Source organism: Ceratotherium simum, chromosome 21 (genome assembly GCF_057802395.1).
Source record: "Ceratotherium simum simum isolate JZ-2026a chromosome 21, ASM5780239v1, whole genome shotgun sequence".
Classification (NCBI taxonomy): Eukaryota; Metazoa; Chordata; class Mammalia; order Perissodactyla; family Rhinocerotidae; genus Ceratotherium; species Ceratotherium simum.
In genome coordinates this window covers 2735170-2761274 of record NC_141920.1, presented here as the reverse complement: position 1 = coordinate 2761274, position 26105 = coordinate 2735170, and the positions used below count along the sequence as shown (strand labels likewise).

The following is a 26105-nucleotide window of genomic DNA, read 5'->3' as shown; positions in this document are numbered from 1 at the left end:
CCTGCGGGACAGGGCAGTGATTCTCAAAGGCTGGTGTGCCTGAACATCAACCCAAGAGGCTGTTACCAGGCCAGGTCCCAGGCCCCATTCCCCAAAGCTCCACGCCAGCAGGTCTCAGGCAGACCCCAGGAATCTGCATTTCTCAGGAGCCTCTCTAGGATTCTAGGCAGATGACCCGAGGACAGAGGAGGAGTGAAGGGAGAGTCAGTTAACACGCAGATGCCCATATGGTAGGTGTGCGGCGTGCCCCGAGGTTCTGCATTTTTCACAAGCTCCCTAGGGGTGTCGATGCTGCTGGTCTGGGGCCACACTTTGAGTGACAAGGCTGCAGACCATCCTTTGAAATCCACTGCCTGGTATTTTAGATCATCTTTTTTCTCCTCTCTGAATGCATCCTCACTGCTTCACTCACAGCAAGTCTGATAGACCAATGCTCTCTACTGGACTTGCATCAGTTACTGCAATGTTTCTGAAACCATATTCCTGAAACTGCGAGTTCCCATTAGACATTATGCACTGTGTAAAAGGCCTTCCTCCAGCAGATAAGTTTGGGGAATGCTACAGAGGGTGGGGCCGGGGCCTGGGGTAGAACGCTGGTGCGGCAGCTTCCCCATGTGCCCGATCTCTCACCTCCCTCTGCTCTCCCGTAGGAGGGGGATGAGAACAGAACCACATAGGGAGTGAGGACGACCATGTGTTACTGGAGACAAAGCCACTACACCCGGGCCTGACTCAAGGCAGGTTTTTGCCAGGAGGCACGTACCCTGTCGGGGGTCAGAGCACAATTCAGGGCAGTCCAGACTTGGGACACTCAGTGGTAGGACACGGGGAGGTGTGTTCCACCCAGTGTTTGGGCCTCAGGACCCCCACCCAACGCCATCACTGTTTTTCACGTTGGCACGGCTGTTTGCACTTCAGCAGTTTCACGGAGCACCGGGGACGCCTCTCCCAAGAAACGATGTGCATCACACGCGGGCCTTCTGAGGACAAAGGCAGGTCCCAGCAATGGCCATTTCAGGGCAATGGCGAGCAGCCTTGGCTGGCCTCTGTGAGCTCTCTCGGGGTGAGGAAGCACCCTGGGTAAGGGAAGCAGAGGGGTCTTCCAGAGGTGTGAGCACAGGCTGAGGACGGAGTTTCCCCCCAGCGTGGACTTCGGATGGACTTGTACGTGAAACCTTGCTGGCTACGCAGGACTTCTGTGCGAATCTGAACAGAACGACAACTTGGCACACTCAGCCAGGTAAACGGCTCACCTGTTCCTCTCCCACCAGGCTGGGAATGGATGCACGGTGCGAGGCGTGGCCGGCCGAAGGTGTGGCTTTCCGTTTGCTAGCCACACAGTCACAGCATGAGAAGCTACACATTGCCTCCTGCTCTTGGATACAGAGCTTACCCTGCCCCTCTTGACTTACCTAAAATCTGATTTCCTGAAGTCTAATGCATGCACTAACCAGCAGACTGGCCTGCCCAGGTGTGAGGGTTCTGGGGGGAGAAGGAGGGGCTGGTCTGCAGCCTTCCTGCTCTCCTGCCCAGGTTGACTCTGACCTGGAGCCAACAGCTTCACTCAGTCTTCCTCCACCTCCTTTGCAGCATATTTCTTAAACCAGAACTAACGTATTCTGGACACAGAGCTCCTCCAAACCAAGACAAAGAAAATTTGAAATATCTGAGCAAATAAAACGACTTCTCTTTAAAACTCCAAGCCAAAAGGAAACATGCAAAAACATTTACTCACTTTCCAAGCTGCACGTATTTTTCACTTGATGATCCCTTAAAGAAGTGTCCCCCAGCTCAGAGATCATCCAGCGGAGCAAATGGAGCCGGCAGGCCAGCCTGCACTGACATTCCTGACAGCTCTTTTGTCGGGGAATTTCTCTCTTTTCCTGGGGCCTCTAATTTCTTTCTTGGCTTCTCAGGCCTAACAGTGTGTTCTGATGCACAAACAGGAATTAGTCCCATTCGGATCCTTAAGGGCGCTCAGGAGCCAGGGCCCAGACTTGGAGCTTTCCAATGCGCTGGAGGATCTGCACAGCCTGCGGGCTGGAACACAGCCTGTTCCTCTCTGCTCCTTTCTCTAACTCTTGAGGGGCCAAACTTGGACGCAAGGCATGAAGTGGGCCCGGGTCGAGGGAGGTAGTGGGAAGACACGGGAAAAAAACGGCAGAACGGAGTGCCCACTCCCGCCTTGGGCCCAGGCAGGAATTCGGACTAAGGCAGCGGGGGCTCCGCATCCAGGCGGGGTGCCCAGGGCTTGGGGGCGGGGACCCCGTGCCTTCTTCAGTCTTCACGCCCCCCTCCTTTTCCCGGTGGACGGAATGTCCGCCGCCCCTCGGCGGAAGCCAGCTGCGGACGCCCTGCCCGCGCCAGGCCGAGCGGGGCGGGGGGCGAGGCGGGGCGGACGCGCCGGGGCGCGGCGCCTTTAAGGCCCGCGTCAGGCCCGCGGAGCGCAGAGGCCGGGCGGCGGGGCGGGGCCTCGCGGGGCGGCCGCGGCTTCACCTGCAGTTCGGAGCGCGCGGAACAGAGGCGCGGGCGGCTGCGAGGCCGGGGACGCACCGGCCCGAGGGAGCGCGCCGCCGGCGCGACTTGGCCTCGCTCCCGGAGCCGGGCGGCGATCGCGGCGGCGCAGCCGGGCTGGAGGCGCCGGGCCCGCTCGAGCGGCGGGCGCGGCGGTCGGAGCGGCGCGATCGGGCGGCGGCGATCCGGGCAGCGGGCGCCGAGCACCGGGCGGGCGCCGGGCGCGGCGCGGCGGGGAAGATGACCGCGGGCTCGGGCGTGCTGCTCCTGCTGCTCTCGCTCTCCGGCGCGCTCCGGGTAAGTTGCCGCCTCCCGCCCCGGCTGCTCGGAAGCCCCGGGCAGCGCGGGGCCGCCCCCGGAGCCGGCGGGGCGCGCACTCGTCCGGCGGGGCTCTCCCGGGCTTCCCCGGCCCGCGCCGGGCGCCCCTGCTACGCTCGCCGCTGCATCCAGCCGGCTCCCGCGCTCCGCGAAGCCGCCTGCGGTCGGCAGGAGCCGGGAGCCGCCGGGGCAGCGGAGAGCGGCGGTGCGGAGCGGGGTGGGAGCGTGGGTGGGGACCCCCGGAGCCAGGGAGCTCTGCCCGAAGCGGGACCCGCGGATCAGCCCTCAGCCGCCCCAGGTCCGCGGTCGCTGCCCGGAGCTCTGCTCGCCCGCGCCGGGGCAGGCTGCCCGCTGGCGGTGCCGGCGCGCCCTCCATCGCCCGGGAGCCGCGCGTCTCCGGAGTTGGCGAGCGCAGCCCGGGCCGGAGCTGCGGACGAGGGGAGCCTGGCGGCAGCGGGCCGGACGTCAGGGTGCTGGGAGTACGGGTCTGGCAGCCCCTGCCCGGGGACTAGGGGCTTCCGGCGCGGCGCCGCCTCAGTCTTTTGGGCCGGCAGGGCCGGTCGCTGCGGGTGGGCGGCCGATGCGGACCGCGGGGCGTCCTCACCGCCGAGTCTCCGCGGCGCGGGCTGGATCCCGTGTCTGGCGGGGCCCTCGCTGCTCGGAACGGGGCCGGGGAGCCGGCGGCGGGCGGGGGCAGGGCGAGGGTGCCCCCGGGAGCGCGATCCGGGCGCCTGCCTTCTTCCTGCGGAACCCGGAGCGCCGTCCCCAGCCCTGCTCTGCGCTGCTGGGTGCGGAGCCCGCGGGGGCAGCGGGCGGGCTGCGCCGGGTGGCGCCCCTGGGGGCGGCGGAGGGGCCGCGGGAGTTGCAGGAACCCCCTCTCGTGGCCGATCGGCCTCGCTGCTCCTCCCGGGCTGCGCTGTTGTAACCTCGGAAATAAACAAGTGCCCGCCGCCAAGGCCCGCTCGGAGGCTGCAGGGCGTCGGGGTGCGCGCAACACAAGCCGGTGGCGGGTCGAAACTTTCCTGGGCGAGTTAGCCTTCCCCGGGCTTCGGTCCTATTTGGGGCTTCGTTCCCGAGGAACGGAGCCGCGGTTTGGAGCTTCTCCCGAGCAGTGACCCCGCGCCCCGCTCTCCTTCCTCTGGGTGCTTTTGGATGGGGGGCGCCCGCGAAATGCATGAGGCCAGAGTCCGGGAGCCGGGAGCTCGGGCTCGGGCGGCCCCGGAGCCGAGGGCGGGCGGCGGCAGCGCACGGGGCTGGAGGCGGCGGCCGGCGGCGGGAGGCGCGTTCCGCTCTGGCGGCCCCAGCGACGGCGCGACTGCGGGGTGCGGGCTGCGCCCCTGCCCCCTGCGCTCGCCGAGGAGCGGGACGCCGCTGCACTCCTTCTCCTGTCGCGGGGCTGGCTTCCCTAGACAGCATGTGCAAGTCTCTCCATGCCCCACCCGAGTGTAGACCGCGGCTGATCTGTGGCTGTGACACCCCGCAGCCTGGGAGGGGTCCCTTCACCCACCCCTAGCCTCCCGCGTGCTTCGAGTGCAGTGGGCTCTAGATCTCCCACTGGGCAGGAAAGCAGAGAGTGCTCCGAGGACAGGAGGACACTCATCCTTTCTGGTCAGTTAGGGGAGCTGTCTCGCCTGGTTGGACTGCAGGTGGGGGCTCCAAGGGTGGACAAGTGTCCAACGAAGTGGGAGGAGAGGAACCGGGGGCGGGGTGGACCCGCTCCCCCCTTTCTCACCCTGCGTCCTTGCAGCCTTCCTCAGAGACAGGCTCCCAGCCCTTGGAGCATCTCCTCTCTGGCTCTGCCCGTCCCCACCCCCTCCCTGGTGACCACAGGGAGGAGACATCCTGCGGGTCCCCCTCTCCCAACGCTGAGCATTGGGGCCCTGAGGGTGAAATGGCTCTACAGGAGCCACTAGCCCGGCCTCCCCTGGTCTCTGTGGCTTCCTTGGCTGACTCCTTCCTCTCCCGCCTGCTGCCTTCTGGATGCTCCTCAGACATTCCCTCTGCCATGTGCCACCAAGGCCCTGACAAGCCACAGCCTTGCCTTGCACCGCCTTCCCTCTTGCAGCACACTCCCCTGTCCCCACACTAACACCACTTTAAGTCCCTGAAGGCCAGAGAAGCAGACACCATATTATCTCTAAGTGGAGGCTGTGGTTGGTGGCATTGCTGGCAGAGCCCGAGACCTTGTGGGCAGCAGGCCCCTGATAAACGTGAGTGGGATTAAATTTCTGTGGTCTTATGTTTGTTCTCTCTTCTTTCCTTCTCAGGCCCATAATGGGGATCTTACAGCCAGAGAGACCTGCAAGGCTGGATTCTCCGAAGAAGATTACACGGCATTAATCTCCCAAAATATTCTGGAGGGAGAGAAGCTACTCAAAGGTAGGGTGGGGTGGAGGGGTGGAAATGAATTGTGTACCATGCTCTGGATTAGGGAAACGTTTCGATGAAAGAGGCAAGGCTGCGCTGTCTTTGAACCAGGCTCTTTGCAAAATGGTGGTTGTGAGGTCAATGAGGTGCAGACTGGTCAACCTAAAAGGCATTTTGCACCACAGGTGAATGATTCAGAGTCCCTGTCATTTCTGAGTGAGGTGAATCATTTCCTGGGCAACAAATTGGAATTCGGATGTAATGTCACCCAAATAATGAGCAGAGAGAGACTTTCTTACTAAGTATTTTTATGTATGAAATTCTGGATTCTTAAATTATCCCTGCTTTGAAATGCATGATAAGGCAGACGATGTTGTTGGAAATGCGGTAAATAAGCCCACAGACGTTCTGTTCACAAATGTGGCATTCATTTTCATTACTGCCCCACTGACAACACGAAAACACACATGCAGGAGGGAACGACCAATTAGCTTTATCGTAATTGCAGGATTATATCCACATTTGTGACGGGGAAGTCAGAGACAGCTTCAGAACCTAAATGACAGTAGATCATTCTGCACATTGATCTGTTTTCCCTTTCAAGACAAACTAATTAAACTTTATATTTGCATGGGAGGGGAAATAAATCAGTTCTTCCTTCCCTGAGGTTTCGAAGTCATACCACGAACACCTTGGCTATAGGCCTTCCCTCCTGGCATCTCTTTCCCAGAAGTGGCAGCTTTTAGCCGATTTCGAAGTGATGGAGGGAGTGAACTTGAGATAAAGCATCAAAGCTGAATTTCAACATTCTTGGCTAAATAATCCTCAGACTGCTGACTTTCTCCCCAGTTTTGTGTTTCAGGGAATATGGAATTTTCCCTCAAGAACTGACAGCCGTTTCTTTGTGTGTGTGAACACAGAGTGAGGTGGCTTTTCAGATCCTCTCCCTTGGAGACGGAGCTTGTTGGCTTTCCTTGTTTGTTTCTGGTTATATGAATCAGGATTTTTATTTTGCACCGAATCCAACTTTTCTGACTTGTTTGTTGTTTGCTGAGTTGACTGCTAAAGCAAGGCTGTGGTACTATTGCCTCTGCCATGGATTACCAAAAAAATAAACCAAAACCAAGAAGTATGTGTATGTGTATGGTAAGAGCTTTCGAGAGGTCCTCTGTGAATTGCACTGTGTGCCATTTTAGAGTTAGAAAAGGCAGACCATCTTTCAGGATCTGCTGGTTTACTGAGAATCCTGTGTGTCTGCAGAGAAGACCCGGAAGGTTCCCTCACACTCAGTGCACTGTACTGCCTCGCGTAACAGGAGCCACTTACTGTATTACAGCTGTTTCATGTCCTGACCCTGGCATCCTGACGCCTCCCGGGTAGGAAGCTAAACTTGATAAGACCTTGGAGTATCAATTTTACTCAGGAATTTAAGAGAAAAATGCCTCTGTTTTAGTAACCACAAATGCCATCTACTACAGAGGAGAACGACAGATTCTCATACTTTTTGAGATAAGATGTGAGATTTCAAACAAGCGTCTCGTCTCTCTCCTGGTGGGCTGTGCTGGTCCAGGCTGAACTGGCCTATGTGGTGGGGAGGCCTCGATGGCTGGCAGGATGTCGGCTTGGCCCGTATGCCCAGGTGGTTTCCACCTAGTGGAGGATAAAGAGCTCACCATCCAAGGTGAACTTGGACCAGCTTACGGGGTTTGTGGATGCACGACTCATATTCTAACCACGTGCTCACATCCGAGATGAGACCCAGCCCCATCCTGGTTGAGGGGAGAATCTCAGTGTCTCCTAGGCATAGGGAACCCCCCCTCGCCCCCGGCATGGGCGAGAGTCCCATTGCTTCTTCCGCACCTGTGTGTGCCACCCTCTCACTGTTCTTGGGGACAAAGAGATATTTTATATCTTAGAAATAAGTTTACATGTATGGAGACGAAAGCTAATGCTGACTTACACTCGAGCCAAGGCAGATAAAAAATTTCTCCATTTAGGTAGAAAATTTTGCAAGTGCGAGACCACGGTGAAGATGCGTGCATCAAAAATAAATAAATAAAAGGCACAATATTCCTGTTATTCTGGTAGGAATCAAGTTAAATAGATAATGACTACTTCTAATTGAGTTATTCCAACAGAGAGAGCTTAACCTTAATTTGACAAGTGAAGCTTCGAAGAGTCACCGTTTTGCTAGAAGTCCGCCACAAGCCAGTAATGGCTGCTGTGTGGCTCCTTCTCTTTGCCTGAGTCAGCTTACCAGCGGCCCCCAACATCCAGATTCCAGAAGGAGCGATTTGTTACACAGTAATTAACTTGTTTATGATAAATGGATGGAAGAAATGTCGTGGCATTTTGTTTTATGTCTAAATGAAAAGCATTTGCATTCTAAAAATTTCATGCTAATTAGGCTTAAAATAGTTTTCCCCAATAGGGTAGAAAATACTATAGTATTGTGAACCTTCTGAACGGCGGAGCCGCTGAGCACAGCGATGCGAGGCGTTCATGGAGCTGATTTGTAGCATCCTAGATCCCCTCTGCGCCGTTTCCTGCCTGCGCTTCTTGTGGCGAGCACTTGGATGTAACTGCAGCTACTCGTACGCTGTAGTTCTGTTTTCAGGATAATTCACTTATGGTAGTGATCTCAGGTGCATGGGAATATCTGAAATAGACAGTTATGCCGTTTTCCTCAGGCGAAAATGGAACCTTCTCTAAGCCTCGGTTTAGTTCGGGGCAGTTGCTAAGCTGGTGTCTTTTTCTCTGCTTCGTCAATAATTAACGGTCAGCCTGGCCCGAGGCTGCAGCTGATGCAGTGACCTGCATTCTCTCTCGTGGCGGGCAGAGTTCTGGAAAAACCCAGACCAGCTTCTCAGCGCAAACCTCGCAAGCTTGGGAGAGGGACAGGCGCATAGTGGGTCCTGGGACGCATGGGCCATCCCTCCCCTAGCTCCGGGAGACGAGGGCGACAGGTGAGTAGAAAGTGGTCTGGCGGACGCAGGAGGGAGTGGGGTCTGGACAGTACCTGAGGAGGTGGGTGAACTGTGAGTTCCGGTAATAGAGAAAGAGGAGCTTTGTTTCCGGTGACTTCCTTAGAGAAGCCTCCCCTCTGCCATCCCCCAGTGAGTGTCAGACCATCTTGTGCAGCCTTCACCACACTCTGCTCCTCACTGGAGAATTTATGTTATCTGGTCTGTCGTCTCTCTCACTGAAACTCTGAGGTTCATGAGGGCAGCGGTCCTGTCCCTCTGCTTTACCATTTAGGTTACTTCAGAGTGGTCTTGGCCAACAGGATAAAATCCAATTAAGAGAATCTTAAATAAATGGGGCTTAATTTTTCTCACATAACAGTGAAGAGATAGGTGGTCAGGGGCTAGAGTAGCACATCACCTGCCTGATCTTCTTTATTCTTACTGTTCTACCTTCTTTAGCTTGTCAGTGTATTGCCTCATTTTTTCCAACTGGCTGCTGTGGCTCCAAGCATTGCATTTGAGTTCAGAGCAGCAAGAAGGAGGGAGTAGTAGGTCTCTCTGTATCTCTTCACTGTATCAGGAGAGCAAACACTTTCTCAGAACCCTTGCAGAAGTCCTCATTGGCTGGAACTGGGTCACATGCCACTCCTGGCTGAAAGGGGTAGGAGGCTGGGAAGCAGAGAATTGCATTGCCGTGTTTGGCTGAGACCTATTACAATCCGTCATCGGGTAGATGAGCAAATTGCTACGTGGAGCAGAATTGCAAGTCAGTTTTAGGAAGGAGGAAGGGAGGAACGGATGCCGAGGAGGCAGGCATCAGTGTCTGCCTGGGGCCGGCGAGGCGGGCAGTGCGTTCTTGAATGAATGACTCATTTGCGCAGCGAGGCTCACAGAGCGGCAGGTTGAGGGGAGACCAGACGCGGCGTCTGGAGTCTTGTCTAGGAATTCGCCACAGTGTGAGGGGCATGGCCCGAAGCACCACTGTGTTTCTTTGGAAGCAGGTAGAAAACAGCCTCTGTGCCGGCAGTGGGCCTGACCCAGGTGTGTAGACAGGTGGCTCTCGCCGGGGCGGAGGGGGTTGCCAGCTGCAGGGCAAGAAGCTGAGCGAGTGTCACTGCACGCCCCGTGCCCGGCGTCACGCCTGAGCCGAGGTGTGGTGGGTGTGCAATCAGTAGTGTCACATCAGGTGATGCACGAGCCAGATGGCACCGGCACTGTGATGCTTCTGGGTCCCCAGGTTAACTCACAGGCGAGTGGCAGCTGCTGTGAATGTCGAAATAAATGGTGCTAATGGTACACAACCACGTACGCCTAGAGTCACCGGACATGCAGGTTGCCTGTCCAGCACCCATCCTCTCCCTCTTCCTCACTAACAAAACCTCTTCCATGCTGATCCATTTGGCTCACACTGAGCCCTGTTAAGATACTCACACCTCCAGTAGACTCTCTTACACCAAGGTGGCAATATGGCCCCTTTCTGGTCAGTGGGATCTAATTAGGTTATTCTATTAGATGAGGTTTCTGGGAAAGCTGTTTTTCCCCTGATAAAGAGGAACAGACTCAGCTAGCCATGCCTTCTGCCTCTTGCCCTTGCCTCTTCCTTTTGCCCAGAATATGGATGTGATGTCTAGGGCTAAGCAGCCATCTTGTGACTATGAGGATGGTGGAGCAGGAACTGGGTCCCAGGTGGCATCCTTGAACAACTACAGACTCTGGACATGTTGTCATTGAAAAACAAGGTTAAAACACCACCATTGAGTTTCTTGTGGCATGCAGACAAATGCAGTCCCTGACTTGAGGAAAGCAGGAGTTGTGCATTCTAGCAAGTGCCCATCTTTCCCTCTGGAAGCTTGGAACACATTTCATCCTCTGCCCTGAGCCTGGGTTTCCAGCTCCCTCTACACATCCTTTGTCCCTTGGGCCTTGGCCTCTTCCTCTGCTTTAGCAGCCCTCTGCTCCTGTGTGAGTTGGTGTCTGTGTCCAGCACACTGGATGGCAGATAGCATGTCATGGGCATGCAGTAAATGTTTGTTGAGTAGATGAAAAAAAGTCACCACTGTAGACTCGCTCTGTGGCTGGGATAGGCACGAAGCATTCACTGTATTAAGCAGGGCTGTCTGTCTCACCCACCCATCAGAGAACCTGAAATCTCGCTGGATCTCTTAGCCCCCCTCTTCCAGGAAGCCAGGAGATTGTGCGTTGGGACGTTGTCTCTGTCCACAATATTGACTGCCTTCAGGGAACCTTGATCCTGACAAAGACGTGGAGATGAGTGACGGGTAGGCAGGACCAGCCCCAGCGGGTGGCTGTGACAGCTTCAGCCAGGACGTGCTTGCTCTGAAGCCAGAGGAGTTCGCCTGGGGTCCCTGAGAAGGAGCGTCCGAAGCCGGTGGTGGAGAGCTCGGTGGAGACCAGGATGCCCCTCTGGCGGTCTTGGGGCCGGCCTTGCCTTTGCAGGGGCCAGTGTTGCTCTGGGTTTCTTAGCACCTTTCCCTGCTGTGACTTTGCCTGGTCGCAGAGTTAGAGGCTTAGAAAGGGAAGTGTGCATACTTAGAAAGTGGCTGCTATCGGATAAGAGGTGAGATGGACACGGTGAGAGAGCATGAAAAGCAGGCTTTACTCGTTGTCCGCAGGCCAGAGCTCACACAGCTAGAGGGTCCTGAGAGCCACGTTTAAAAACAAAACAAGGCAAAGACCACTGCCCCTTGCACTCGGCTGTCACATGCCCCGTGTGCCCATCACGTGCCTCGTGCACGGCTGCCTCCATCGCTCCCCTGGCAGCCCCCAGAGGGAGGTGCTAGCGCGTGGCCACTCCACCCTGGGTCCCCGAGGCGATGGATCAGGAGCCTCCCGGGCATCTTCTGGCCTCTGCCTCCTCCATAATCACTTGTCGTTAAATAGAAATCCTCGCTGAAGAAGAAGGCTCTCACACACGGGTTAGACGTGAGGATGACGGACTCATCGACGCTGTGGCTTAAAGATTAAGTAAGATTTTTGCATTTGAGAAATAAGTATTTTCAGGGAGTCTTAGGATGAGGGGACGTGAGGCTCTGTGCAGCTGTAATGTTATAATAACGTTGAGTCTGGCAGACTATGTGCCAGCCTTCTGCATACAATGTCTCGTGTAATGCTCAAAAACGCCTTTCCAGGGAGGTAAAATTGTTCCCATTGTTTGGATCAGAAACTGAGGCTCAGCGAGGTTGAGAGATCGGCCCAAGTGCCTGCAATTCCCTCTGTTTTCCCTCTTTGTCCAGATCTGCACTTTCAGCTCATTCACGTCTCCCATGTAACGTGAACAAAGACGGTCTTTAGAGCCCTGAAGTTACACGCAGACAGGAGGATACCCCAGATGTTCGGGGGCACCGTCATAAAATTAGCAATTATCAAGCATTCAGACGTGCTAATTGTTTCTCGTCTCAGACATTTCAACAAACAAGAGGCCCAGTGCGTCCAGGAGTGCTTGATTGCAGCCACCGATGTATGAGGACTCGTCTGAAGTGGGTCCCGATTCTGTGGACACCTTGGGTTTGCAGAACTGGTCCTGGGACTAGAGGAGCCAGATTCTGCCAGGCTCACGGAGTTTTCCATTCTAGTCATGTAGCAAACAGCCCAGAGCAGCCTTCTCACTCGGCTTTCAGACTCTGCCAGCGGTGGGGGAAACGGCAGAGAGAGATCCTGGCAAGGAGTCCAGCCGGTTCTGGAAATCTGGAGCACGTTTGATCTGGGCAAGATTAAGGCACAGAACCGTCGTCATGAACCACTGACACGGTGGCTCGGAGCTTCGGGGACATTAACGAGGCTGGTGATTATGGATCACGGGAAAAGCGGGTGACTCTGGTCTGAAGGGGGCCTCCGACCTGCCCGGGCCGTGCTCTCCCGCACCGTCTCTGGGGGGATGTGCCTGAGAGGTGGCCCTCCCTCTGCGGGTGGTCCTTTCTGCCTGGGTCTGGGGTCCTGGGTGTTTGCAGGGGCCTCTGATTCTCGGCTTCTAGTTCTCTCTCTCCCTTTTTCTTTGAAGCATGTGAAGTAGCTGCCAGAACTAATCACGAGCTGAGAGCAGTGAGCAAGCAAGCCCGTGTGTTTCCAGAGAACCTACCTGTTTTTCTGACTTTTTAAAGGCGCAATTTTTACTCCAAGCGGATTCCACTGTAAAAAATACCGTAAGCTGAGTGGGTTTCTTTCCCTCGAGCGCGATCAAGTTCTCCCGCCTGTGTTCTTGTAAACCTCACGGCCCTTGCTCCTTCTTTTAATCTTCATCTGCGGAGGGGCTGTGGTATGTTGCGAGCTGGGCTTGGAAAATGGTTTGCTGTTTGTCAAAAGGCTCAGAATTGTGGTGACTTTTTGCCCGGGCTCTCGGCTGCCCTCTCCTGGTGGCCTCCGGTACTGTCCAGGCTGGCTCCCTGCCGCCCCGCCCCTTTCATAAACCAAAGAAAAGAAAACCAAACCACAAAAGATGGCTTAGTTATCTTTGACCAGTGTGTGCTACCAAAGGCCATTTCTCCTCCAGCCTCCATCAGGGATGTTCTCCTCCAGCCTCCATCAGAGATGTTCTCCTCCAGCCTCCATCGGGGGTAAGCTGGTGTTTTTCGAGGACTCTCCGTATGCTAATGTGTCCTCTCATTTGATGCCTTCACGACCCCTGCGGGCCCAGGGCAGTTAGTGGCATGCCCCCATCACTTGGTTGTGTGTCGAGGTCTGTATGGTCCACATGACTTTCTGTCTCCCACACTGCCTTTTCCAGGGAGGAGTTTGCTTAGATTATGGATTGCATTCGTTTCTTAGTGTGGTACGAATAACCACAAAGTTATCGGCTTGAAAGAGCACATTTATCCTCTTCCAGTTCTGGAGGTCAGAAGTCCCACACGGGTACCCCGGGCTAAAGTCCAGGTGTGGGCAGGGCTCGTCCTTCTGGGGGCTCCAGGGAAGAATTCCTTTCTTGCTTTTCCAGCTTCTTGAGGCCCCACTGCTTTCCTTGGCTTGTGGCCCCTTCCTCGTCTTCACAGTTATACCGTTGCTTCCCTCCGTGCCTTTCTTCCACGGTCTCATCTCCTTCTCTGAGTCTCAATTCTGCCTCGCCTTTGACTCATAAGGACCTGTGATGACACTGGGTGCTCCTGGATCATCCAGGATCTTCTCCCGTCTCGAGGTCCTCACCTTGATCACAGCTGCAGAGGCCCTTTGGCCACGTCAGGTGACATAGTCACAGGTTTGAGGTTCAGGACGTGGACATCCTTGGGGCCTCTGCGTGCCTGTGTGCTGATGGAGCGTGCCTCGTGGGCGTGCATGGCCGTTTCTGGCTACCACCTGCTGAGGATTTGCTGTGTCCCGGGCAGTGTGCTGTGTTCTTCCCTCCGTTCCTGTGGCCCCTCAGCGGTTTGTGTTGGCATCCCCGCTTCACTGTGGAGGAGATGGAGGCCCAGAGCCATTGAGTAATCCAGTGCAAGTCACAGGTTAGGAAGGCCCCTCTGATTCGAGGCTGCAGCCCCCAGCCGCTCCCTGCGAGGCCCTCATCTGATCCCACCTCATTCCAGGAGCTCCCACCTGCTGTATCCTGTGCCTGTAATTAGGACGCTGGTGGGCAGCTTCTTCGTGGGTCCTGAGACAGAGACTTCCCATTCTGGAGGCTCTGAAGGGTGGACTGTGGCTGCAGAGCCTGGAGCAGCTGCCGATCCGGCTGCTTTCAACATCTCTGTGTTTGGCTTCACTGTGTTTTCTTGCCGACAGTGTGTGGGGATTTAGGAGGGATTAAGGTAAGCCATCAGCAACAGATAAATATCCGCAGGGCGGGAGAGTGCCACCCCCTGCCTTGCTATAGGAGGATGGTCCTTGTGGAGGACGGGAGCTCATCTACTCAGGCAGGAGCCTCCTGGACAAGTGGCAGGTGCTGAGAGAGGCAATCTAGGCCTGGAGTGGGTGCGTTTTCTATTCAGAATACAATTTGATTAGGTTCCGGCCCTGGGGTCTGGGGACCCCATGTCTGTCCGGGAAGGACCTCGCTCTCTGTCTCTGAGCGAGACGGGGCAAGATGGCTCGCCCTCGGGTCTTCCTCAGGAGCATGCACCTGTGTGTGGGTCTGACTTGGAGAAATGTCCGATTTTCGTTCTGTGTTGGTTTTTCTGCGGGAATGTCAGTTTGAGCACTAGCGATGTTGATCTGCCTGGAAAGCCAGGAGGGACCCTCAGTGGGCAGGCCTGAGAAGCATGCAGTCCCGCGCTTCTGCTTCCAGCAGGGCCGAGCGCGGGATGCAGGTTGAGACGTGACGGGGTGGGGAGTGCAGCTGGCCGGCAGCTGGGGACACTGGGGGAGGACATCAACTGGGGCCACACCCCCTTCTCTGGGCCTTGGTTTCCTCATCCGCAAAGCAAAGGGGCACGATGTCCACTTGTGGTCCAGGAACTCTCTGCCTGGGGGACGCTGTTAGACCCAGCAGGCCTCTGGGTCCCCCCGGACCTACTGTAGTGAGTTGGACGGTGGCCCCTAAGGATACATCTACCAGGAACCTGTGACTGTGACCTTGTCTGCAGAAAGGGTCTTTGCAGGTGTGTTTACACTAAGGATCTCGAGATGAGATCATCCTCGATTATCTGGGCGGGCCCTAAATCCCATGACAAGTGTCCTTATAAGAGACAAAGAGGAGAGACACAGACAGAGGAGAAGCCGTGTGGAGAAGGAGGCAGAGACTGGAGGGATGCGGCCACAAGCCCAGGAACACCTGGGGCTACCAGAAGCTGGAAGAGGCAGGAAGCCTCCTCCCCCAGAGCCTTCAGAGGGAGCACGGCCCTGCCCACACCTTGATTTCACACTTCTGGTCTCTAGAAGGTCAAGAGAATAAATTTTTATTGTTTTATGCCAGCAAGTTTGTGGTCATTTTTTAGAGCAGCCCCAGGAAACTCATACACCCAGTGATTCAGAAATCCTGGGGCTGTGGCCTGGGAATCTATTTGATCCGTCTCCCAGGGAAGCTGATGTTCCTTAAAGCCTGAGGGCCTCAGGTATAGGAGATTTTTAGCTCAGAATCCAAGGGTCAGCCTCTCTTGTGAGAACGGTGTCATCCGAGGGTGTCTGCCTAGTGGTAACCGGCATCTTGAAGTGCAACTCAGGTGGGCGGTTGGAACGATGCTGTGCATTTCCATCTCCCCAGGATGGCAAATGAGGCACCTCAGTGTAGTAATATAGTATTTTATATTTTAAAGCGTGACACAGAACAATTTCATGGGAATTAAAATGTATATGAAACATTTGTTCTCCTCCCATTATCTTTCCCCGTCAAATGGAATCTTAACAAGGATTATAGCTCAGATGATATCGCATAGATACATTGTAAATATTTTGTTAATCTACAGATCTGCATCTGGGTGTGGATTGTTTAACGGCTGCTTAGAGGGAGAGGCACGCTCCCTCTGCTGCTGAGATGTGGAGGCACGGGAAGGAGCAGGGTGCTCGCCGGCAGAGAAGCGTTTATAGAACGTGCCTCTTCTCTCCCCAAAACTGCTTTACTGTGCAAATGCAAAAGGCATTATTTCTGGCTCCGTGTGTCTCGATTCTTATGTGTCCAGCAGCCCTGTTTTTGCTGCCTGGCTGCTTAGCTCCCCTGACAGCAGAGGGTAGCGTGCTTGCTCAGGAAAGCAGCTGCCGACCTTGGTTTCCAAGGTCTCTGTCCCTCTCCCTTCTCCACAGCTGTGTTGCAGGAAGCCTCATGCATACTTGGGGACAGTCGCAAGCTGCCCTGCTGTCTGGGTCACGGTTGATGGGGAGCCCTGGGTACCCAGCAGGGAGTCAGCTGCTGTCATGTGTCACAACCCGGCCATCCTGGCTCTCTTTCTGGGTTGGGATGGGCAGCCCAACGGCCAGCGTCCGGGATGGGAATGGACCTCTTCCTTCCAGAGAATGACCACTGCAGCCGGACGCCAGGATGTCTCAAGCCCCGTCCACTGCTCCAGCTGGGCCCTCCGTCTGAATTTCCATTCCTCACTTGTGTCCCAGAGCAGCCAGAGCAGTGCAGGAAGGCCCTCTGGTTGGAACACACCAGGTAAGCTGTTCCATGGCTTTGACCTGATGTTCCCTGCTGTGCACTCAGTGATGATTTGAGGGAGAAAGACACCTTATTTCCTTTCTTCCCTTTTTTTTCCAATGAGATATTTACAGAGGGCCCTGGCTGACTCATTGGCAGGGACGCCCATGGGTGTTTGATTATTGAGCTCTGTAAATAGGATGAGCTGCGTCGTGCAGCCACCTTTGGCAGCACCAGACTCCCACGGGAGCCCTGTCCCTGTCCCGGCACCCGGCCCCATCTGAGGACGGTGGTTCTGTTGTTCCAGTCTGTTGATCAAGTCCTTCTGTGTGCCAGACACTGCACTAGGCACCTCACCCATGCCAACTGGATCAATCCGCACAACCACACTATGAGGTGACACATTATTAACCCCATTTTACGAAGCAGGGATGCTGATGCACAAGGATTTGGGGCGACTCCTGCAGCTGGTACTGGGAGCCAGGGTGTAGCAGGACAGCTGCCTCCTGAGGCCAGCGCTCCACCCTGCTCTGTCCGTCACCTCGGACCCGGGTTCCTCCAGTGGAGACTGGGCACTCTGAGGGCCAGGGCCTGCTCAGCCTCCAGGGTTCCAGTCCCAATGCCCCACTCACCAGCTGTGTGACACTAGGCACGTGTCGTCACCTGCATGATCTTCTGTGGCACCTTCCACAGGAGGAGATGACAGTTTTCATTGCACAGACCAGTCTTGAGGATCCAGCAAAATGACACACTTGAAGTGCGTGCAGCGGTGCCTGGCACACAGAAGGCACGGCCACCTCCAGCCCGCACCGTGGTCACTGTTGTTATTTATTCAGGCGAGTACAGCAGGCCCTACTGAGCCAAGTGGAGCCCAGCTCACCAGAGCCCTCCTGTCCTTCTCTCCTTACCTGCCCTTTGGGGAAGAGAAGCTGACATCCAGGCCCCACAGGACACGGACTTTCAGAGAAAACGCCACATTCCTGGTGCATGACGGGACCCCCAGGGCCACGGGCACTCTTTTTTTCCACGTGGCCCTGGTTGTCCATAGGTGACCCCAGACTCCCCCTCCCAGGGCCTGGCCCCCGAGATGCGCTGAGCCGGCCGTGGAGGCAGTCATTGTTCCATTAGACGGCAGCTCGATTTGATAGGATTTTATGGTTTTGTTTGGAGACTTCGCTTCTTGGTCTTTACGTTCTTATGTGTGGCCAGAGACCTTTTGGCTAAAGGCATGTTTTTAAAATTGAATAAATAAATTATGGAACGGCTTATTTAAAGCTCCGTGGACTCGTGGGAGAGAGAGGCGGCACGTGGACGTAAGTTATTGGCTCCCATTATTTATTAATAGGGTTGGCATGATTGGATTATGTGGTGTCCTATTTACTGCTGGCGCCGTGATGAGCTGAGGGGCTTAGAAGGTGAGTCGTCCAGGGGTAGCCATTCCCGAAGCTCGGGACTGTTCAGAACTGGACACTTTTTTCTTCAGTTATCTGGTTCTTTCCACCTTCCCTCAGATACAAAAAAGAGATTCTACCACTTGTCTTATCTAGTTCTTACATTTTAAGACAAAAACAGAATACCAGTGAAGGGCTGAAGGCGATAAAATTGCTATCAAAAGTGCGTTAAATTGTAGAACTTAGGTCTTCTTGAGAACCGAGAGGCTTCGAGATGACTTTTTTTCTTGAAGGAGCTGGACAACCTGAGGATTGATCTGCAGAGAAGTGTAAGATACACGTCCGTGTGGGGAAAAAAATAGAGTTACAAGCTTGAAAGGTTAATGGCTGATAAACGTCAATTTTCTACAATCCTGGCTAATAAAAATAGCTTATAAGACGTAAAATGTCATGCTGCTGAAATTACAGGGGCCTTTGAAATCCACTTTGAAGTCTCAGAGCCTTTGAAAATGGTGGTGGTGGGGGCTGTGGTGTGAGCCTTAAGTCTTTTTCCTTCCTGGTTGAGTGACGGCACCTTTGCGAGGAGGTAGGAGCATCTCCAAGTGGTGGTAATGTTTCTCTGGGTGTTTTCGGTTTAAACATTTGACCAATGCTCTGGGGTCATTGTCCTAGAAACGGCAGGTGTGTCTTTATGACAGTAGATCTGTCCCCCTGGATAAACCTGACCTCTATGTGTGGGTCCGTCATATGGCCCTACTGGGGGCAGTTGCACTTTAAATACCATAACCATAGATTCTCTAAAAAATCTCTGATTTTTAAATACGATGACAGTGATAAACTTGCTGCAGCCCCTGAAATTAGAATGGGATTGTCTCCACTTTTTAGATTGGAATTCCGGCACACAGCGATTCTGGAACTTTCTAGAGTTTCACAGGGATAGACTGGGGGATTGGAGAATAAGAACCTCCTCATCTTAGCCCCACCACCTCTCTCCCAGCCTTCTTTGCTTTACTTGGGGTGCAAGTTCAAGTGGGCAGAGCAGAAGCCTATGCAGTTAGAGAAAACTTGTAGAATCTCGCTTGAAAAATAATCGCTCATGGTGTGTTAACTTCCCAGTGCCCTTGGGTCCGGCATCTTCCGCTGTGTTAAATTGATCCCATTGACAATGGCACTCCTTCTTCCTAATGTCCAACCGTCATGTCCAGCCTCACGTCCAGCCTTCCTGAATCAGCACAGCAGCGGGGCCGGTGGCCTGCCTTTCTAAGTTCTTTGTGAGCAGGACTGAATCCCCTGTGGGCCGGCGTGGAGCCACAGGCCTCGGCTCTAGCATCTTATCATATGAGGCTCCCACCTGGAGGTTCCCGTGTCTGCATGTACATTCTGAAAATCCTCCACGATCACCTGCCGTTGTGTCAGTGTTTCCCGCCTGTCATCCTCATACGGTATGTGAGGCCACCTGAGCTTAAAATGGGAATGTGATTTTTCAGCACCATCAGCCTGGAGGTGGTACCTTCTCCCCAGAACACGAGAGAGGTGCCACTAACGAGATGGTTCTGTCACGATGTGAGAGAATCTTGGTTTTGCCTTTTCCCACTTGAACAGTAGAAGTGAAGAGTAGCTGTGGTTTCCCCTCAACATGCCAAGGTTTGGTTTTGGGGGCAGGTTGGGGCTCTGGGGCTGACCCACTAGGGTTTGCATGTGCTGTGTTTACATCAGACAGCTGCCTGGGGGAGGGGGCGGAGGGGGCAGGGCAGATGGAGAGGGGCCAGAAAGGCCGGGGAACTCGGGAGCAGGACTCTGCTCTTGTTCTTGGTTGCTTCTTTCTTTCACTTAAAATTGTGCCAGTAATGGCTTTTCCTCCCTTTACAAAAGAAGCACCAAGAAGAGAATCCTTTTCAAGCCAGGCCTCCGTCCTCTTGGCAGCCCTGGCCTGGCGCTCAGGGTTGTCGGAGACATGCCCCATTGTTGGGTTCTAAAAGGAGGATTCTGGAAGGATATCATTCTGTGACATGCAAATGAAAAGTCCCCCAGCGGCTCTCTAAGGTTACAGCTTCAAGGAGGCACTAATTAATCACTTCCTCCAGCCCCAGGGGAGCAGAGGGGCTGCTCCCAAGATAAGAAGGCTGCAGTCCCCCCTCCCTCTATCTGCTTCTCTCCGTAGGCAGAAAATCATTGTTTCTTCACTTTGAAAAGAGGTGATTTGATCAGGAAGGCATATCCCCTCCATGCTGTTATCTAGGAATTGTCTTATTGCATTTCTCCTTTATCAGTTTTGAAATAATATGATTTCCTTCCTGCTTAAATGCCACTCGGGTTAAAAGTTTTGTTGTTGGAAAATGGCATCTCCAATGAGCGCATTGTTTAGTGCAGAGGTTTCTGGTCACTCTTAAGCGTGGTAAATGCTGATGGTGAGACCGTGTGCAACTCCGCACACTTGTCTGTGCTTTTCGGACGGAGTCCTGAGTTCTGAGTGTCAACCAGGAGCGGTGGAGGCAGACGCTTATCTATTTATTTCCTAACATATTGCACTGTTAATCTCAACTCGCTGTTTCCCAATGGACCTGCTCTTCTGAGAGTGTAGCCTCTCTCCAGGAAGTTATTTGATTTTTGATGTAAGGAAAAGGATTAACGCGGGTGGATTCTGATAAGGCTGGCCCTCTAGCGTGGCACAGACACGCTTGTCCTGCCCGTATCACTGACATTCGGTTAGTTATGCAGGAGCGCTGCAGAGCGGTGATACGGGACGTGCAGAGATAATGGTAGTTTTGCTGTTTAAAAAATAAGTCTAGTGCTTTACAGTGTTAAAATGATAACCTGTTTAGAGAAACTCGCAGTGCTTGTCTTTGGCACAGGAAAATCTCTTCTAGAGGCTTGACTTGGATCCTATTAATCTATTTTTATTTTCCTGGGCATAAATTAAAGTCTTATTTCTGTTTGAATTCTTAAGCTAGAACGTAGGACCAGAAGTGCACGTCTGTGGCTTCAACCTAAATGTATTTCCAGAGACTTTGCGCCGGCGGTGTGTTTGTGCCTTTGCTTTTAAAGGATCTCAAGTGTTGAGATTAGATGCATTTGCTCAGACTTGGTGTAAGTGGCTTGATCTGTGGGGGATGCTCTTGATGCAGGTGCCAATCTCCGTGTTTCACCTGGGGATTGGGGAAGAGAGGATTAGAGACCACACTAGAGCAGTGCATCAGTGCAATCCCATATTCCTGTCCTCTTCCTGTCGCCCCAGGAAAATGACAGGGCTGTGCCCGGGACCCCACGCCCGGCTGGGGCTGGTGTTCAGACCCGCTCACTGGCGTGGCTGTTTCCCTTGAGGACAGATGTTTCGTTGGGGTGGACGTGGAGGCCCAGGGTGGTGGTCCTGGATGATAGAGGCTGCGCCTGTTATTCTCTCACAGTGGCTCTAAGAAGGTCACAGCGTCAGGGGCTGTTGGGCAGCAGGAAGCATGGGGGCCAGCAAGATGCTACACTTTTCATTAAAACATCACATTGTTCGTTTTGCTGTTAGTGGTGGTGTTTTACTTCCTAAACTCTTGTGGATCTTTGGGTTCCTGGACATCAAAATAGCTGTAGCCATCACTGGCCCATTAACCACAGATCCCGGAGACTCTCAGGCCGTCCATGTCCATGCCCTGTTCCCCATGCTCTATCCCTTTTCCCCCGTGCCACACCCACCCTTCCAGGCACCAGTGTTGACTCACCTGCCCAGGTAGCTGGAACCTGCTTACTCCAGTCCTTTGTTTTGGCTGCTCCCCTTCCCGGTGGCCCTTTCATCCATGGGAATCTTCCAGGGCCTCCTGATTCAAATATCATTTCTCCATTGAGCCGTTTTTTGCCGTCTTCTCCCTTCCTTTCTCCCTGAGCTAAGTCAAATTAATTATTCCCACCTCCATTGTCTCGTAGTTTTATTAAAATATGCAATGATGTCATGTTCATTGCCTATCCTCCACGTCTGCCCCAGTTGTGCTCTTATTGTGAGCACATGTGTGCATGTGTGTGTGTGTTCTGGGTAACAGCTGGAGGAGTGAGGGGTGGGTATCTGTGATGCAGCAGGAGAGAGGGCCAGATGCCCCAGTGCACACATGTGAAACCTCCTTCCCAGGAAGGAATCTTTGCAAGAGAAAGGAGTTGAGCTTTCTCCCACCTCTTGGAGGGGGCAGAGGCTGGAACTGACAAGCAAGAAAATATGAAAGCACGATAATTAGAGAAGGATAGACATAAAGTGGAAAAACCCAAGTATTTTTCATTTTGCACATCTGTATTAGGGCTTTCTCAGTTTATTTATTAAGCCGTTATCAAAGCAAAGTGAGATGAGTGGGTCCTAGTCTAATGAAATTGCCCCTCTGTGGGCTGTGTTAGCTTCAGGTACCCAGAGCATAACTGGGTAACAATGACAATTATTGCATTGAGAGTTTTAGTGCCGGACAGCCTCTCCCTTTGTGCGCTGTCTGCACAGCACAGCTCACGCGCATTCTGAGGAAGGACGGACAGGGCTGACTTTTCAGCTCCTGTTCTGACTTGGAACTGCAGAGTGGGTCCCGGGCAAGCCCAATGGAGCCCTCACATTTCAGCTGCCAGCACTTGTCTCTGATTCAGGGCTTGTGTTATGACCCGGGTGACAAGCTTGTCTGCCGCTGTTTGGTAAACTCTCACTCAGGGGCTAGTTGGCGGGTCCAGGCATCTGCGAGGCAGGCAGTCGCTCTCTGGGGTCCCGGGGCCGAGGAGGCCCCTCTATTGACTTCTGCTTTATTTTTAAATGGTTGACTTGTTCCCCCTCCCTGCCACCCCTGCCCTTCCCCAGTAGCCTGTCCGCCGCTGTCATTTCACTGCTGAGAATTGGTGCCTCTGTAAAATTGTATTGACCTGAGTGAATTGAGACCTAGAAGTGCCTGTGTGCTTAAGTGTGCGGGAATCAAACTGCTCGCCTGATAACTTTTCATTGATTCATCCCCTTTCCCTGCTTTGCTGAGCCGGAGGCCTCCCCAGATGAGGTCGTGGTGTTGTGGTGCTGTGGCCGTGGGCGGAAGTTCTCATTCTGGTTATTGAAATGATGGGGGCCGAGGACGCGATGGTTGTCACAGCTCTCGGTGACGTCAGGCAGCAGCCTGCCTGGCTGCGGGCAGGACCTGCCCCTCCTGCTGGCTCAGCCCCCAGGTCAACAGCTCAGGGCTCACAACAAGTGTTCCAAGGGGAGAATGTCCAAAATGCAAGAGAAATAGAGGCAATTTGGAAGGTATTTTGGGAGGGAGTGGAGGTCATCTACAAAGCATGTTCTGTGTCCTCCAGAAGCGTGGGTAGGGACTCTGCTGGGTCTCCCTCCCTGCTCCTCTGAATGATGAGCCTGAGGGATGCCCAATGGCTCTGAGGAAGAAGGTGCCTCCGGGGGTCTCACCCGCAAGGTTGGGGAGGGCTGATTCAATTATCTGGAAGGTGTTAATTTGATGAACTTCACCTCTTAAGTGGGGGCTGGCTTTAGATTCCAATGGCAAGGACCCTGACTTAGAGAGATTCAAGAGTAACTTGCAGAGTCTTTGCCATGGCAGGTTTCCGTATGAGCAACTGAAGGCGATGGGAATACAATGAGCTGTGAGAGTCGAGGGCTGAGGCATGGGTCTGCTCAGGGCTCCCCGCCTCTCTGCCTCTCTTATTCTGAGGGCCGGCCCACATTCCTTTATTTCTAGAGATGAGAAGCAACGTGGCCATGACTGCCCTTCCTAAGAGCTATCCCCTCTGTCTCCACTACAGTGTAGACGCAATCTATTAAATGTGCATCAGGAACATTCTAGGGGCCTCGCACAGGCGGGCTCTCGAGGCAGCTCATCCTCCCCACCCAGCCCTTGTCTCAGGCCTTGCACTGGCCTTGCTGCCTCTCTGCTCTCGCTTTCAAATCCGCTCTTTTCTGAAATACCAGAATGAGCCTCAGAGGCAGAGCTCCCGTCGTCCCCACGTGCTTTCCTCCTCCTGCCCGCTGGCCCTGCGGCTGGCTTAACACGTGCTCATTGCTTTCTGGCTTCCTCCTCTTCATACTCAACTGGGCCTCGGTGGGGACCCTCTGCCTCCGCTCCCAGCTCTGCTTCTTGTCACCAGGACTTGGCTCATGTCCTCTCCCCAGGGAGGCCGTCTGTGTCCCTCTGTCGCCCTGTTCCATCTGCCTGTGAGCACGACCACTGTCTGGGCCGCCTGCTCTCACTCTTCACTTATCACCCCTCCCTCCACAGTGTCCTGGGCTCCAGCAGCACACAGACCCTCTTCTTGCTGCGCCCCAGGGCCCGGAGCAGGCCGGGCTCAGAGGGACACTCAGCCAGCGCCGGTCGCCGAGCGGGTGACGGATCGTGTCCCTGCTCTGCTCCGGTTCTCCCTGATGCCGTCCACAGCCCCCTCCTCAGCAGTCACCACAGGGCTGTCACAGCTCCCGCTCCTCCCCCAGTGCACTTCTTGGACACCCTTCCACCCCCTGGGCTGGAATTCCTCGGCCCTTCATCCCTTTTCCTTGGGTAGTTCCTCCCTCTCCTCGTCTCAGGTGGCAAGTCTTCTCCGGAGGCCCCCGGCCCCCCAGAGGGGTGAGGCCCCCACCCTTCCCCTGCCCACTGGTGGGGCAATTCTGCAGGAACCATCATTCAGCTCTGCCCGGGGAGGTCAGCGACTGGACCTCCATCTCCCCCAGCGCACCTGCTGGGGCCAGTCACCCTGGGCACTGGCTTTCCCGAGTGGGAGAAAGATCCTGTCCCCAGAGGCTACACCCAGGTGCCCCCAATGCCTCCAGGAGCCGGGTGGTGGAGCGGAGACTGTAGGAGTGGTGAAGACTGGGAACCGGGAGGCCTCGCCCTCCTTTGCCGGTGGTGCCCCGCTTAAGCCCCATAGGGGCGTAGACTTGGCCTGCACTTCCGCTTCCCAAGGGATGCAGCAGTCTGGACCTCAATATGAAAATCCCCAATTTTGTAACATTCTGTGAGCCAACCACGCAGGTCTCCGGGCCGGATTTCCGGCCGCCGGTCCATGACTGCGGGTTCGACTCCGTTTGTTTTAATAGCAAGGTGGCTGCATGGGGGCCAGCCCTAATGGGAGGCTGTGACACTCTTCTCGAAGACAGACAATCAGAAGGAAGGGGACATCCTAATCAAGGCCCCTGGGTTGCAAGGAAGAACACCTCGTCAAGGAGGTAAAGACCAGGCCTGGGCATGGTGGCATTAGAACACACCTCCAGGCTGAGCCCCTGGGTGGGCGTGAGAAGGGGTGAGGTGGGAGGGCAAGTGCAGGAGGGAGCAGGGGCAGGGGTGCAGGAAAGCAGGGCGGGAGGGAAAGCTTGTTTGGACTTGGAATTCCCACGAGGGTGTAAAAGTGGATTTTCACTGCATTTGGCTCTAACACAGGCTGTTAGAGCCTGGAGCCTCCCAAAGTGTCACGCTCTGCAGCCCTGCCTAAAGCGTGGGGCCTGTGACACACTGGGGAGGATTTTGAGGGTTCCCATGACACACACAGGGCTGTTCCCAGGACAGTGAGTCCTAGAGTGAAAAGCAGCTGCCTTTTAAGTCCTCTTCCAGCATAGAGGCCTCAGGTCGGCGCCAGGATGTCCTGACTCTTGCGAATCTCGCTTCTTCACAAAGAAAGCCAGCGCCAGGTGTGAAGCTAGGATTTAGTGGCATCATTTTGCTTATTTATAAGCACGATGTTAGGCAGTGATATAAATTTCTCTCTCAAACACGTGTACTTTCATAAAGTAAGGGAATCAGTTAAATCAGACGCAGAGTTGCGCAGGGGGCTCTGGGGTGACCGCAGTCCGGGCGGCCCTGGGCTAACGCGCTCCGTGGCATCCGTGTGTAAAGCGTGCGCTTGCCGCCTGGCATGGGATTGGGGGCCAGGACGTCTTAGCGTCTCTCTAATCTTGCTTCTCCCCCTTTACCCCGAGCGAGGGGTGAACTCTCAGAGCGTGGCTCTGGCTCTGTCATTCTCGATGGGTGCTTTCTCTGCCTGGTAAGCATGGCTGCTTCCCATTTTCCACGGTGATGGAATGTTTCCCATGTAAGTCGTGAGTTTTTAAAGAAAAATAGGAGGGGTGATGGTCCCGATAGTCCGCAGATGGGGCAGAAGCCTGGGCTGGGCCGGCTAGGGTCGCAGCTGTGCTGAAATTCAGGACAGCCCAGTGCGTGGCTGCTCTCGTCTCCTCTGGGACGCACGGCTCAGAGCCGTCAGCAGGTTCTGACCCAGAGTTTTGTGGGAGGCCAGCGTCTCTCCACACCATTGGTTCGAGGCAGCAGCAAGGTGCGGCCCCGTGTGCGCCTGTCACCCACTCCAGGACGGCACTATAAGTCATCGGGTGCTGGGGGGTGTCCACACTGCCAATGCTGAAGCTGAAGGGGACACTGCCCTCTAACCAGCCTTGGGGGGCAGACCCCAGAACTGTACGTTCATTACCGGGGACCCCGTCATCTCTTTGTCAGCCAACCTTGCTGCTAACCTTTAACACAAAATAAAGCTCCCTGGGCCTGCACATTTAGCAAGTTCTTTCCACACTAATGAGTCTATTTCAATCTT

The 26105-nt window shown here is 54.6% G+C and overlaps 1 protein-coding gene across 1 annotated transcript in view; it reads left to right on the top strand.

Moving 5' to 3' along the window:
* Positions 1 to 2575: 2575 nt before the first annotated feature.
* Positions 2576 to 26105, top strand: part of CDH4 (cadherin 4) — a 635132-nt gene continuing 611602 nt past the window's right edge. The window contains exons 1-2 of the mRNA XM_087445045.1: positions 2576 to 2811; positions 5100 to 5211. Coding sequence (XP_087301171.1) covers positions 2755 to 2811; positions 5100 to 5211 — 169 coding nt within the window. The 5' untranslated portion in view covers positions 2576 to 2754. The remainder of the gene's footprint in view (positions 2812 to 5099; positions 5212 to 26105) is intronic.